This window comes from Apaloderma vittatum, unplaced genomic scaffold (genome assembly GCF_000703405.1).
Source record: "Apaloderma vittatum isolate BGI_N311 unplaced genomic scaffold, ASM70340v1 scaffold5235, whole genome shotgun sequence".
Taxonomy (NCBI): domain Eukaryota; kingdom Metazoa; phylum Chordata; class Aves; order Trogoniformes; family Trogonidae; genus Apaloderma; species Apaloderma vittatum.
The window spans coordinates 30,026-42,893 of NW_009716391.1; the positions used below are offsets into that span (position 1 = coordinate 30,026).

The following is a 12,868-nucleotide window of genomic DNA, read 5'->3' on the forward strand; positions in this document are numbered from 1 at the left end:
CGGCACAGACAGGCAAGCGGTGGTGTTCAGCCCAGTCAGCACTCTTGACTTGATCTCGTTTCTAAAACTCATGTTTGTCTCGTGTTTAAGCAAAAGGTGATTTAGAATTTAATCAGTGATTAAATGGCAAAATATCCTGCAAATTATATTTGCCACTTTGGGGAGGGGGAAGCGATGAAGGTGGCTGTTTGTTTCCAGGCTCAGCTGTGTTCAGTTGTTGAATTTTCTAGTAAATGTTATTTAAAATACTGAAAGGACTAGGATATGTTTGTGCCTTGGGTAGCGATTTTTATTTTCCCTCATTTCTGCTTTCAGCAATTCTGAACCTTCGCAGCATAACAGCGAAGGAGCAGATAATTCAAGGGATGACTCGAGCAGCCACAGTGGATCTGAAAGCAGCTCAGGATCTGACTCTGAAAGCGAAAGCAGTTCCAGTGACAGTGAAGCTAATGAACCATCACAGAGTGCGTCCCCTGAGGTAGGACTGAACATGGATTTGGGCTGTCTTCATTAGCCTGGCATTAATCCTGAGTTTTAACAGTGAAAAACATTAATAAATTCCCAAACTATTAAAAAAAAAATCCGAATGGACCAACAAATGTGGGATCACTTTCGGGATGGACTATTCTTTTGCTGCAGTACCCGTAATTGAGTATAGTAACAATTCTCAATGTCAGCACACATTTGAGGTTTGAATTTGAGGGGATTTTTACCACCAGTTATCTGCTAGTGAGCAGAAGTTAAAGATGGCGACAGCACCTTATTCGTCACTGTGTGTTTCATTCTCAGGTTTTTTGGTGTACATCTTGCTCTGGCATGCAGCATAACACCCCGTGGAAAAGGTGGAAGAAATGTGGAATATCTAACACTGTTTATTTATTTGGTTTCTTTCAGCCAGAGCCACCGCCAACAAACAAGTGGCAACTGGATAACTGGTTGAACAAAGTCAATTCACATAAAGTGTCACCAGCTTCTTCCGTGGACAGCAATATCCCGTCCTCCCAAGGCTACAAGAAAGAGGGACGGGATCAGGGGACGGGGAGCGGGTACGCCGATCAAAGCGGATCCAAGGACTTGATTTCTTCTACGCCGGGGCGAGATTCCAAACCCACCCAAAAGGGCTCCGAGAGCAGTCGCGGCAGGCAGAAATCGCCTGCCCAGAGTGACAGCTCAGCACAGAGGAGGACTGTAGGTAAAAAGCAGCCCAAGAAAGCAGAAAAGACGTCAGTTGAAGAGCCTAGGGGAGGTCTTAAAATAGAAAGTGAAACCCCAGTCGACATGGCAACAAATATACCTTCAAACAGGCATAAGGCAGCCACAAAAGGCTCCAGAAAACCCAATATAAAGAAAGAGCCCAAATCTTCCCCTCGGCCTACAACGGAGAAGAAGAAATACAAGGCTTCAAGCAAATCTGCCCAGAAATCCAGGGAATTCATAGAAACAGATACCTCATCCTCTGATTCCGATGAAAATGAGAGCCTGCCTCCTTCATCACAAACACCCAAATACTCTGAGAGCAATAGGACTCCTGTCAAATCTTCCGTGGAGGAGGATGACACCTTTTTTCGGCAAAGAATGTTCTCTCCTATGGAAGAGAAAGAGCTTCTTTCACCCCTCAGTGATCCTGATGAAAGGTACCCACTTATTGTGAAGATTGACCTGAGCCTCTTATCAAGAATACCAGGGAAGCCTTACAAGGATGCTGACGCACCCAAAGCGGAAAAGAAGAACGTGCCCGAGAAGCACTCGAGAGAATCCCAGAAGCAGCCCTCTGACAAAAGTTCTACAAAAGGCAAACGGAAACATAAACAGGTGATAATTTTAAAGAGGAAGATTTCCCTGTTACCTCAGCCCCTTAGAGGATTGCTCCTGGGGTCAAGCGTGTAGCCCAGCGACCCAGGTCATACCCCGTTGTAGTGACTCGGAGCAATTTAAGAGATGATTTTGGCTGTTTTGCGTTGAACCCCTTGATCGCCCCTGTGCTGTTGCAGCAGGGACTATTGGGATTGTCTTTTGGAGTGACGAGGGGAAGGGAGAAGGTTACGCCATGGAAGTGTTAGCGCTGTAACTGGAGCTCGTGGAGGCAGCGCAGCTTCCGCGTCCTCTCGTGCCTCCGCTTGAGCTTGCACCAGCCCCTGTGGCCAGCTCAGGCAGCTGATCCAATGGAAAATTCACCTGGCCAAAAAAAATAATAATAATAATAAAATAAATAAAGGCAGTTTCCAGCTGATCAGCACCTTGAACCAGTGAATCATGCAATTGCGTATTGCCGGGATGAAGGATGGGCCAGAAATGGGCACGGCAGCGGCAGAAACTATAATCTCAGGGGTGCTGCTTTGCTGGGAGCAGAGGGATCTCTCCATTATGATATTTAAACTTCAAAAGAAAACCCCCACATTTAGTCTTTTCAGCTATAAATAAAAAGCAGCCCTCTCTCAGGGATTCAAAAATTGCCAAGGTATTCTGGATTTCGTTCTGAAATTTTCATTTTGGCAGGGATTTGGCAGTGGTTGTAAGACTCTGTTGGCATGTGAAATCAAAAGGATTGTATGATATCATCCAACAAGTTATTTGACTCTCCAGAGGAGATAGATAATTTCAGTTAAACCAGTTTTCCGACTGAATGCCACAAGTAAACCTGATCACTTACTGAAATTACTGTCATGTAGGAGACTTGACATGGAACTGCAAGTGGAGGCTTTTCCCTGTGCTGTTCCTCCTGAAGATACCTATTTTCTCTGGATAGGGCAATGAAGTTTTCAGGTTTGTGGCTGCTCTGTCACCGCTTGATTTCTGCACATTACTTACTCATGAGTTTCCTTCACCACAAGGCTCAGGGTTGCAGCATCGGTGTAAAAAAAATGAAAACTTTTGGGTTTGAATCTGGGTTATCTTGGCAGACAAGTTACTCTGTGAGGCTGTTTTCCATTTCGTTTGCTGAGATGCTTGCTGAGAACAGCTGAGAAATTTACCTTCAAGACTCTTTGACTGTAGGATTAAATTTATATGAAAATCTCATCTTCAGGCTCTCTCCTACTTTAATAGGCTGCAAGATTTTTACCTTTTCCTGGCATTTGTAAAACATCTCAGTTAAGCTCCACAACGTAAAAATCCATCTCCTTTTATTAAAGCCTTTGGCACTGATGATGTGTTTGTGCTAAAATGAACAACTTAGCTGCTGCTACTTTTCTGCAGGTTATGGTAATTCACGACCCAGACTTCATGTTTTTCATTAGGAGAGTTTGGCCGAGCAGGTGCTACGGAGTAGGTGCTGTAGGACGTGTTTCTTTGCTCCGTACGTAACTTACTCTGTGCACTGCTAAACTCCCGGGAGATGAAGTCTCTTGCTGTGAAACGTTGCCACTCGCAGGGACACTGTAAATGTAGGCGTTTGCCTGGATGTGTTTCTCTTTTGCTTTATTCAGAACGAGGATGAGAACAGAGCCAGCGAAAGCAAGAAAACCAAACTGGAAGAAAAAGCTCCGTCGGGACACAAGACCTCCAGCAGCAGGGAGTGAGTATCTTGGCTGCGTTCGCAGCACTGAGGGCTCGGGGAGATCGAGGAGGAGATGATGCCTCCCCGTCCCTTCTCCCGCCTCTCCCAACAAAGGGTTTCTTACCCTTCAGATTTTCTCCTAGCAGTTGACAGAAATTAATTTCCAGAACCAAAACCCTTGGGCGACGGTAGTTGTTTTACTGAACAGAAGTGAGGTAACCCCTCATGTGAAGGGTTGGTGTATTATGGGATATGTGCTTCCTGGTTTTTGTCTGTTATACAGTGGGGTTTTGCTTTGTTTTAGAAATCTTGCAAAATCTGTGCCGTTAAATTAACCCAGTCCGGTAATTCTCCATTTAGCATGTTTGTAAACTGCAAATGAATTACTTAACTGGCATTGCCTGGGAAGCTGGGGGGGTTGAGATTTGGATCTGTGGATTTAGCTTCATGTTTGCTTAATAGGTTAGCTGCAGAGAAATGTGACACAAAAGCAAAATAATGCAGAATTAGCAAATCAATAACATTAATACTCTTTTACTTGTACGCTATTTCTGTAATTTTCCATGTGTTTTCTAATAGCATTGATTTATTTCTTGGTCTGTGTTAATTCACAGGAAGGAGTAAGATTATTTTTTTTCCCCCACTGCCTTTAAAGTTCTGCTATTTCAGATGAAGCAACTGCAAACTGGTATAATTATGTCACGGAAAATATTTCTGTATAGTGAGTAATTGCCAAATTACAAATAAGTGAGAAGCTGCAGCACATCAGCTGCCAGAAATCCTGTTTCCCCCTTCTGAATTAAACGTTTTCCTACTTGTTAGGAAACAGATGTAGAATGAACAGATGCATTTCTAGCTTCATGTTGCTTTTTTACCAGTTATTTCTCATATTTGCTCAAATGCCAGGGCAGTTGTCTGAAGGACACGGAATTACATGAAACAATGTGGTTTTGCAAAATAAATGCGTAGAAATAATTCTTATGGGAAGGCAGGAATAGGCAACAGTAGCCCTTGGCAGCCAAGGGCAGAGCGTAGCGGAAGGCTGTGCTGAGAAAGCTTTCTGGTTTCCTGGGTTCCAGAGAATATTTATCTGGACGATCTTTTTTTCTCTCTTTTTTTTTTTTTTCCTGAGCTGTTAGGCTGACTAGTCTGCAACAGACAGGCTGGCGCTAACATTGGCATCAATTTCTTACATTGTAGGTGTTGGTTTTTTTTAAGAGCTGTTGTAGGGATGTGGTTTTTATGGTTAGAACTTGTCTACTGTGTTTTCAGGTCAGAACAAATAAAATGGTGAAAACGACTTCAATCTGGCTTTGTAGAGCCCTGCTCACCAACATGGTTTTTCTTTCTTTTCTTCCATGCCTGCTTTACTAGAGCAAACACTAAAAATCTTGTTTGGTTTAAAAAGAAAAGAAAAAAAAGTTTTTTTTTTTAAATTTAAAATTTAACAAGAAAAAATTTTGGTGGTGTTGGATTTTGGGTTGTTTTATTTTGTGTGTGTGTGTGTGTATGGTTGGTCTTAGTTTACTTTTTCAAGGAAAGCAAGCCCCAAACCTGAATTTGCTCGTTCTGTCAGGTCTTCAAAGCCAAGTGCTGGTAAAGAGAAGGATTTGCTGCCGTCTCCTGCTGCCCCCGTCCCGCAGAAAGATTCCAAGCAGGAACACGGCTCCCGGAAGAGGACGGTCAGTCAGTCGTCCTCCCTAAAGTCCAGCAGCAACCTCAGCAAGGAGAGCAGCGGCGGCAGTAAGAGCAGCTCATCGTCGAAACAGAAGAAAACCGAGGGGAAGGGCTCCAGCAGTGCAAAGGAAACCAAGGTGATGGGCTCATTCCCTGCCTGCCTTAAACACATTTCTTCACTTTGCAGGTTTTTTTGCTTGTTTACCATTTAATTTGCTAAAAAGAAATACCCCTCGAAAGCTGTTTACGCAGCAGGAGGTGGAACAACGAGGTTACTCTTTTCTCATCAGAGCAGATACACGTCTTGTCCTGACTCTAAGGAGAGCAGAAGCTCAGGCTGCACTTGGTGCTAGGTTGTGAAGCTCTAGCTCTCATTTTTATGACATTGTACGACTGTGGGAAGATTATTTTAACTCCAGCCTGGAAGTGTGCAACTCAGTTTGGTTGGAGAAAACAGGGTTATAAAGATGGTGCAGAAAATGCTCTTTAAGAGCTTTAGGAAGAGATTTAGATGTGATGAAATTTAAAAATACTATGGGAAAATTATGCTCCCATGTCACTGAGTTAAGCTCCCTGAAAAACTTAGCAGCAAAGTCTAAAAATGTTCAGGAAAGATAATATATTTGGGGAGGAGTAAAGCAGCAAATAGACGTCAGTAACTTAGTCGTGAGGGTGGAGTTTGTGAATATCTGGACTGGGAGCCGTGCTGTCTTCCTTCAGATGCTAAAAATACTATGGGAAAATTATGCTCCCATGTCACTGAGTTAAGCTCCCTGAAAAACTTAGCAGCAAAGTCTAAAAATGTTCAGGAAAGATAATATATTTGGGGAGGAGTAAAGCAGCAAATAGACGTCAGTAACTTAGTCGTGAGGGTGGAGTTTGTGAATATCTGGACTGGGAGCCGTGCTGTCTTCCTTCAGATGCCAACGCCGTGTTATTTGGGGAGGAGTAAAGCAGCAAATAGACATCAGTAACTTAGTCATGAGGGTGGAGTTTGTGAATATCTGCACTGGGAGCCGTGCTGTCTTCCTTCAGATGCCAACGCCGTGAGGTTCTGGGAGCCTGGCAGCGGGGCTGCGCGCAGTGGTGGCTGCGCGAGACGCTTCCCGGAGCTGTAGCTCGTGCGTTTACCTCGCAGGCTGAGGCTTTGCCCTTCCTGTATTCGTCAGCATGGAAATGTCCCCCAGCCAGCTGTTAATTTAGGAGATGTTTATCAGTTTATACTTCAGATCTACTTAGTCATGCCTTTCTTAAAGTCTTATAGACTCTTCCTGCCTTGCCCTGCACGATTCTTTTTTCCTCCCGCGTTACGGCAGTAGGTAGTGCCTTGCCCTGCAAACCTGGTGCCTTGCACATCCAGGATCCTTCTGGTTGGTGAATGCAGGCTATGAAGTACATCCATATATGTGGCTTTCGATTGTGATAAATGAGAACAGAAAATGTATGAAGCTACGCGGTTGTTTTATACTGTTTAGCTACTAAAAAGAGATTTGCTTGTGATTCACGGAACGTTTCTAGTGCTCAGTCTCTAGCCTGGGGTGTCACGTTGAGCTGTGTATAATCTAGGGGAGTGAGGGCAGTGTGTTGCAAAGACAGCGAAGTTTTCCTCCTGAAGATGATACATATACTTCTGAAACGTGTATTTTTTTCAAGGCGAGGACATTCAGCAGAGTGTGTTGTCGATAGAAATGAGTGATCGTAAAAATACTCATCTCTCTGTTGAAGTGGAAAAACAAGACTTAGGAAGAGTGACAGGAGAGATTCAGGGAGGGATTTCCTGGACCTGGTGTTTCTAGGAAGCCTCGGTTGCATTCTCTCCTCTCATGGGGATCTTCTGGTGCATTAGACTGAGGAGCTTGATGACAACCTCTGTGCCAGCGTCGGGTGAAAGCCTCACGGAAGCTGTTACTGTCTTTGGTGAGAAGCAGCAGCAAAATTGACCTGATTGCCTCTAATGCCTCAAGTCATGGGAGAAATTTATGCAACAAATGCTTTTCTTGAAGGCAGAGAGGATTTAACTCTTCTTTCAATTAATTACTTGGCAACAATTTTTCTTGCAGGAAAAGATTCTGAACAACTCATCCAACTGCCCTCCTGCTCAGTCTACGGAAAGTTCCAAGGCGAGAAGAGCAAAGCTTGTTTTTGATGATAGGTAAGAACAGCAAAAGGTGCATCTCCCTTTGTGGGGCCGTGAATCTCGGAGCCCAGCCAGCTCCCTGCAGGGGAGGGTCTGTGTTTCGCCCGTTAAGTCCAGCTCACGCTCTGGAGACCTACAGATATTTTGGGCTTAGAACTGATTGAACAAGCTTTGTAGATATATAATATTCTTAATGTTCACTGTTGCTTTGTGATGACATCAGTTTCCTCTAAGTAGACTGTTAAAAATGTTGATTTCAAATATCTTTAATTCTTAGACAAGTAAGATGGAATGCATGGGAGAATTTATTTCAAACTTGAATCAACTCATAGTTAATACGTTAGTATATTGAAATATAAAATCACACTTTTATGATTAGTTTCTGCTCATCTAGTTGTGAAAGTCATTTAGGATTGATCGTCTTGTGTGGCAAAGCAAATCACCTAAATGCATCGTGATTGATTTTGTATTATTATCATAATTTTTAAATATTTCACACCTTCAGCAATGGAAGTCCTGGAGACACTGACCCTCAAATTTTGTGGGTGTTTTCCCTTCCCTGCCCCTGTTGTTGGTCAGGTGTTTGGTTTACTTGACTATCAAATGCAATGAATTTTACCAAATTGTGTATTTATCAACTTGCTTGAAATAGCGTTTCAAAATACTCAAAACTAGAGAACTAAGCTTTAACGATTTTCAACAGTTTTATCATACCGTAACTGATCCTAACAACATTTTAAACAGTTTTATCATAGTGTAACTCCTGTAACTCGAGATAAACAGAAAAAAAATACGAAATTTGGCAACATTAAGAAACTTCAGTCATAAAAGGCAATGCAATATGGGTGGGGCTGACTCCATAAATGTGTGTCCTCTGTTGCAGGACTTACTCAGCTGATCATTATTTACAGGAAGCAAAGAAGCTAAAACATAATGCAGATGCATTGGTAAGTAAATCTTCAGTGCTTATCTAATATTTGCACATTATACTGGTTTTGTTTACTGCCTTTTTTTTTTGCTGTTTTGTTGCCCTTCTTTACTGGAACTTTCGTTTCCTTCCTCACTGTTTTTTGTCCTTAATTTTTTTTTTCCTGATCTCCTCAGTCCGACAGGTTTGAGAAGGCTGTGTACTACCTGGATGCTGTCGTGTCGTTCATCGAGTGTGGGAATGCGTTGGAGAAAAATGCTCAGGAATCCAAGTCCCCGTTCCCTATGTATTCAGAAACTGTGGAATTAATCAAGTAAGCATTGCAAAGCACGTACAGAAGTCAAGTGGGTGGGAAAAAGGTCTGGAAATCAGAGCTTCTGGATTTACTAAAGTTTTGCCACCGACTTTTGAGATCTCTTATCATTCTCCAGTAAACTGGATCACTTACCGGTTTGTTCCAGTTGCTGAGGTTTCAAGTGTTTCCCTGACGGTTGTGATGTTTTCTGCCAAGGGTCTTGACATCTTTCTACAACATGTAACACAGGAGAAGCAAAATTATTCCACTTACTACCTAGTCAGCATTTTGTTTAGGGTCTGAGAGACGTTCTTGAAATGGTGAAGACAGCTGAAACTAGAAATGTGCAAGAACTTTGGTGTTTTGTGGTCGATAAGTGATGCTGTGATCTTTATTTTGTTGTTTACTTGATGTCTTTGCTTGTAGATACACTATGAAACTGAAGAATTACTTGGCACCGGATGCTACGGCTGCAGATAAAAGGCTAGCAGTGCTTTGGTAGGTGTATTCTCCACTTCATGCAACGCCCTGATTAATTCCACGTGTCTTATCCGCATGAAATGCTGCGTTACGCTGAGTTGGCAGGTGATTCAGTACGAAATACACGAGTTTTCCACCTGGCTGTACGTACAGGTGAATGCTGGATGTCTGCTTACAGGACATTGGGACAGATGGTCAAGTCTTGGAAATATTGAGGAATAACAGCAGGAGGGATGGAGGGATCCTTCCTACGTGCTCAGGCAGGGATAAGTCAGAATTTGGTCTGGCTGTAAAGAGTTCTCACTAGCCTAGATCAAGGAGGCTGCAGCAGATGCAGAAGGTCAGAACCACTTGGTGTCAGGGGAAAGAGGATGGGGAGGCCATGGCCGAGTGGATTAGGCTTGGTAAAAAATAATTGAACAAAAAATACTTGAAACCCTTGTCCAGGAAGTAACTTAAGTGTTTTCTCCTAAGCTCAGAGCTGGAAACAGATCGTGTTGGCAAGATTGCTGAAAATGACCGTTTCAGCTTAAGGCACACAAAGTTATGCATTTATTTCCTTGAGGATTTAAAGGTGCTTTTGGATTTTGTGGTAGAGCTTGAGAGTTGGCAGAGAAAGCTTTAAAATAGCAACAACTCGATTTTTGAACTTCACTCAGCTGTGATCAACTTGACTTTAACTGTAAATGTTTTGCTTTTCTGTCTTTGGCCAGTCTTCGGTGCCAATCTCTGCTATACCTAAGGCTTTTCAAACTGAAAAAGGAAAGTGCATTGAAATATTCTAAAACTCTGACCGAGCATCTGAAGGTAATTGCATATGTATTTTCTCACAATATTGAAACCTAATCAGATTAAAGCTCTATAGCACTTCTAACTCCTGACTCCAATTTTCAGACTGCTGTGTGTGAACTTGGAATACACCCTGTCTAGAGCTGGACTTTGAAAGTGTATTAAATTTGAGTAATGTCCAGCTGGTGAGAGGCGGCATGGCTGTCATAACCCTCGTGGTCCTAGTGAGATTGCGCTCTGTTAGTAATTTGATCTAGGTTTTATCTTCTTTAATAAATTTAGTAGACTCCAAGGAGAATTTTAAAACTGCAGAAATGAATTTGGTCCAAGATTACCCATTAAATAACCAGATAAAGTATAACCAATTGAAAGTATAAACATAAATCAGGTGACAAATTTCTTTTTCCCCAAACAGAATTCCTATAATAACTCTCAAGCACCGTCACCTGGTATAGGAAGGTAAGTAGGAAAAGCTATTAGCTGGATTTCTCAACTTGTAGCTGGTTTTCTACACAAACTGTGGGCCTGGCATGCTCAGAGAGCAGCTTTTCGCTCTTTAAAGCGATGGAGGGATTGTTCAGAGGGTGTCAGTTGTGGTCGGGCGGTTGGTGTGGTTATTCCGCCGGGAGCTTTGGAAGCTGCCGTGTGTGACGGGGCTCTGCAGGGAGTCCTGGTTGCAAAAGCAAGGGTCACCGTGTCACCAGCACACGAGTCACTTATCCCGGTGAGTTCTGTTGGGGTTTTTTAATGCTTTTCCCCGCAAAACAGTAGCTTTAGTAATGTAGCGAGTGTTTTGGGGGTTGTGGGTTCCATAGTACAGCAGTTTGCTTCTCTTCCTTAAAACCCAACAACGGACCTTTGATAGGTTCCTCTGTGGGTTGCAGGAGGGTATTTCAGACTTGCCTTGTGGTCTCTCTAAGTGTAATCTTGTGGCAGCACAGCTACCACGTAGTCGTAGCATTTTCATTGTTATTCTTGGTAAGGTTCAGTTTCTCTAAACAGTTGATTTTGGATTTTATTGAATTAAGGGATGATGAGGTTTGGTGGCTCGGTTTTGGCTGTGTAGCTGGAGCATCCTCGGCAGCTGTTACATGCATTTTATTTGTTGTAGGGCAAATCCTGACTTCCTGACGTATGTAAAGTGGGAGTGCTTTAGCATCTCATGCCCTGGGATGTGGGAGCAGAGGCGCAGCGTGATGTGCCTAAAGCCCATATAAATAAAACCAAAAGTGTATATATATATATACGTGTGTATACAGATGCATTTTACAACTTCATATTTCTCTTTGGGGAAGCAGCAAGCCTGTCGGTATGCCGTCTCCAGTCTCTCCAAAGCTGTCTCCAGGGAATTCAGGAAATTACTCTTCCGGGGCAGCCAACCCTTCAGGAAGCGGATCTTCGGTGACGATCCCCCAGAGGATCCATCAGATGGCAGCCAGCTACGTCCAAGTTACATCCAACTTCCTCTATGCCACTGAAATTTGGGACCAAGCCGAACAGCTGGCTAAAGAACAGAAAGGTAAGGGCTGGCGCGGGGGGATTAGAGCGTCAGTGGGCTGAAACACTTGTAGGCTTGGATTGTGGAGTCGCAGCTTGTGGTGCAGGGGATGCTTAACCAGGTCCTGTGCAGAGGAAAGGTGGAAAAAATACACCTTTGGTTGCAGCAGTGCCCCAGGCTGGTTGGCTTGGTTGTCAGGATGGTGTTGGAGATGTCATGTTTCCTACCAGCGATGTGTTTAAAAAAGAAAAATAAGTTTGTTGCATTTCCTGTAAAATTTTCAGTGTAGGAGGAGAAACTCAGGACGTTCCCATTTCTGCAATTCTTAAATAAAATAAACATTTGAGCGGAAGGCCAAGGAAGTTTTGCAATCGTTTAACCCTACTCGAGTCGTTCTTACCAACCTGTCTCCTGCAAGAGAGTACAGAAATAGATTAGAAAGGCCCTTTTGCCGTTGTTCCTCCATTCCTCAACCTCTGCCGTTCCTTCGATCTTAAACCTTCCCGCTGACAAGGTGGGAGGGGTTGGCTGTGATGCTTCCCGTGGGAAAACGCCCGCACGGTTTAACTTGTGTTTCTGTCGTTTGTAGAGTTCTTTGCTGAACTGGATAAAGTGATGGGCCCTCTGATTTTTAATTCGAGCATCATGACAGAGCTGGTGCGTTACACCCGTCAGGGATTGCATTGGTTGCGCCTGGATGCCAAGTGACGTTTGGAACTGAAGGAATGGAAAAAAAACCCGAACACGTTTTTCTCGCTGCCTCTGATTTATCTCCACAACACTGTGTCATGTCAATAAGGAAGACTGCCATAACACATTGCTTAGTTGACACTAAGAGCAAGGAATGCTTTGCCCATGTCTCCCATCCTCATTTGTGTTTTGTGTTTTATAACCCCCGAATCAGCTGGTTAATGGACTTCTTCGGTATTCCCATTCTAAGTTATTTAAATATTTTTAAATTCGCTACGTATAAAGGTGTAGTTTTTGCTGATCTGTCCTGGATAGATCATTGGAATTCCAGTCACAATCCATAAATAGTCCATTTAAATCCTATTTATTTTAATTTTTTTTTAATTTTAACTTTAAAAAGGCCCAGTTTGGGGCAGTTTTTTTAGCTATTCCCTAAATTTACCCTTCCGAGTACTTAGCAGAAATTAAACATAGACACTTTATTTAAGTACTTTGTGAGCTTTGTTACTCTGTAATGTCTTGTGGCGGTAGAGCCTGTAAAAGGAGCTAGGGTTGATAGGTTCTAACCTGTAGGGACACCATACTTTTCACGCCTAATGCCTACGAGTCGACTAATAAATGACAACTACAGATTTATTATTGCAGAATTTGTACTAAATAGAAAAAGTTCCAGATATTCTTCTACGTATTGAGATACTTCATTTAAATGAATTATAAAGAAATTTATATGGAAAAGTATTTAGCTGGATCTGACTTGGATTGTTTTCGAGGCAGTTTTGAAACTTCAATTAACACTATAACAATCACAAAACATTACAGTAATTTGCATTTAATGTAATATTGAAGTAATGGTGTAGGAACAAACTTCAGTCTGATAG

General features: G+C 42.7%; 1 protein-coding gene across 1 annotated transcript in view; it reads left to right on the forward strand.

Moving 5' to 3' along the window:
• Window positions 1–12,619, forward strand: part of AFF4 (AF4/FMR2 family, member 4) — a 25,472-nt gene extending 12,853 nt beyond the window's left edge. Inside the window, exons 9-20 of the mRNA XM_009869508.1 lie at window positions 316–478; window positions 895–1,812; window positions 3,426–3,514; window positions 5,073–5,310; window positions 7,234–7,325; window positions 8,194–8,257; window positions 8,415–8,551; window positions 8,960–9,031; window positions 9,727–9,820; window positions 10,218–10,261; window positions 11,101–11,321; window positions 11,890–12,619. Of these exons, the coding sequence (XP_009867810.1) occupies window positions 316–478; window positions 895–1,812; window positions 3,426–3,514; window positions 5,073–5,310; window positions 7,234–7,325; window positions 8,194–8,257; window positions 8,415–8,551; window positions 8,960–9,031; window positions 9,727–9,820; window positions 10,218–10,261; window positions 11,101–11,321; window positions 11,890–12,008 (2,251 nt within the window). The 3' untranslated portion in view covers window positions 12,009–12,619. The remainder of the gene's footprint in view (window positions 1–315; window positions 479–894; window positions 1,813–3,425; window positions 3,515–5,072; window positions 5,311–7,233; window positions 7,326–8,193; window positions 8,258–8,414; window positions 8,552–8,959; window positions 9,032–9,726; window positions 9,821–10,217; window positions 10,262–11,100; window positions 11,322–11,889) is intronic.
• The last annotated feature ends 249 nt before the right edge of the window (window positions 12,620–12,868 follow it).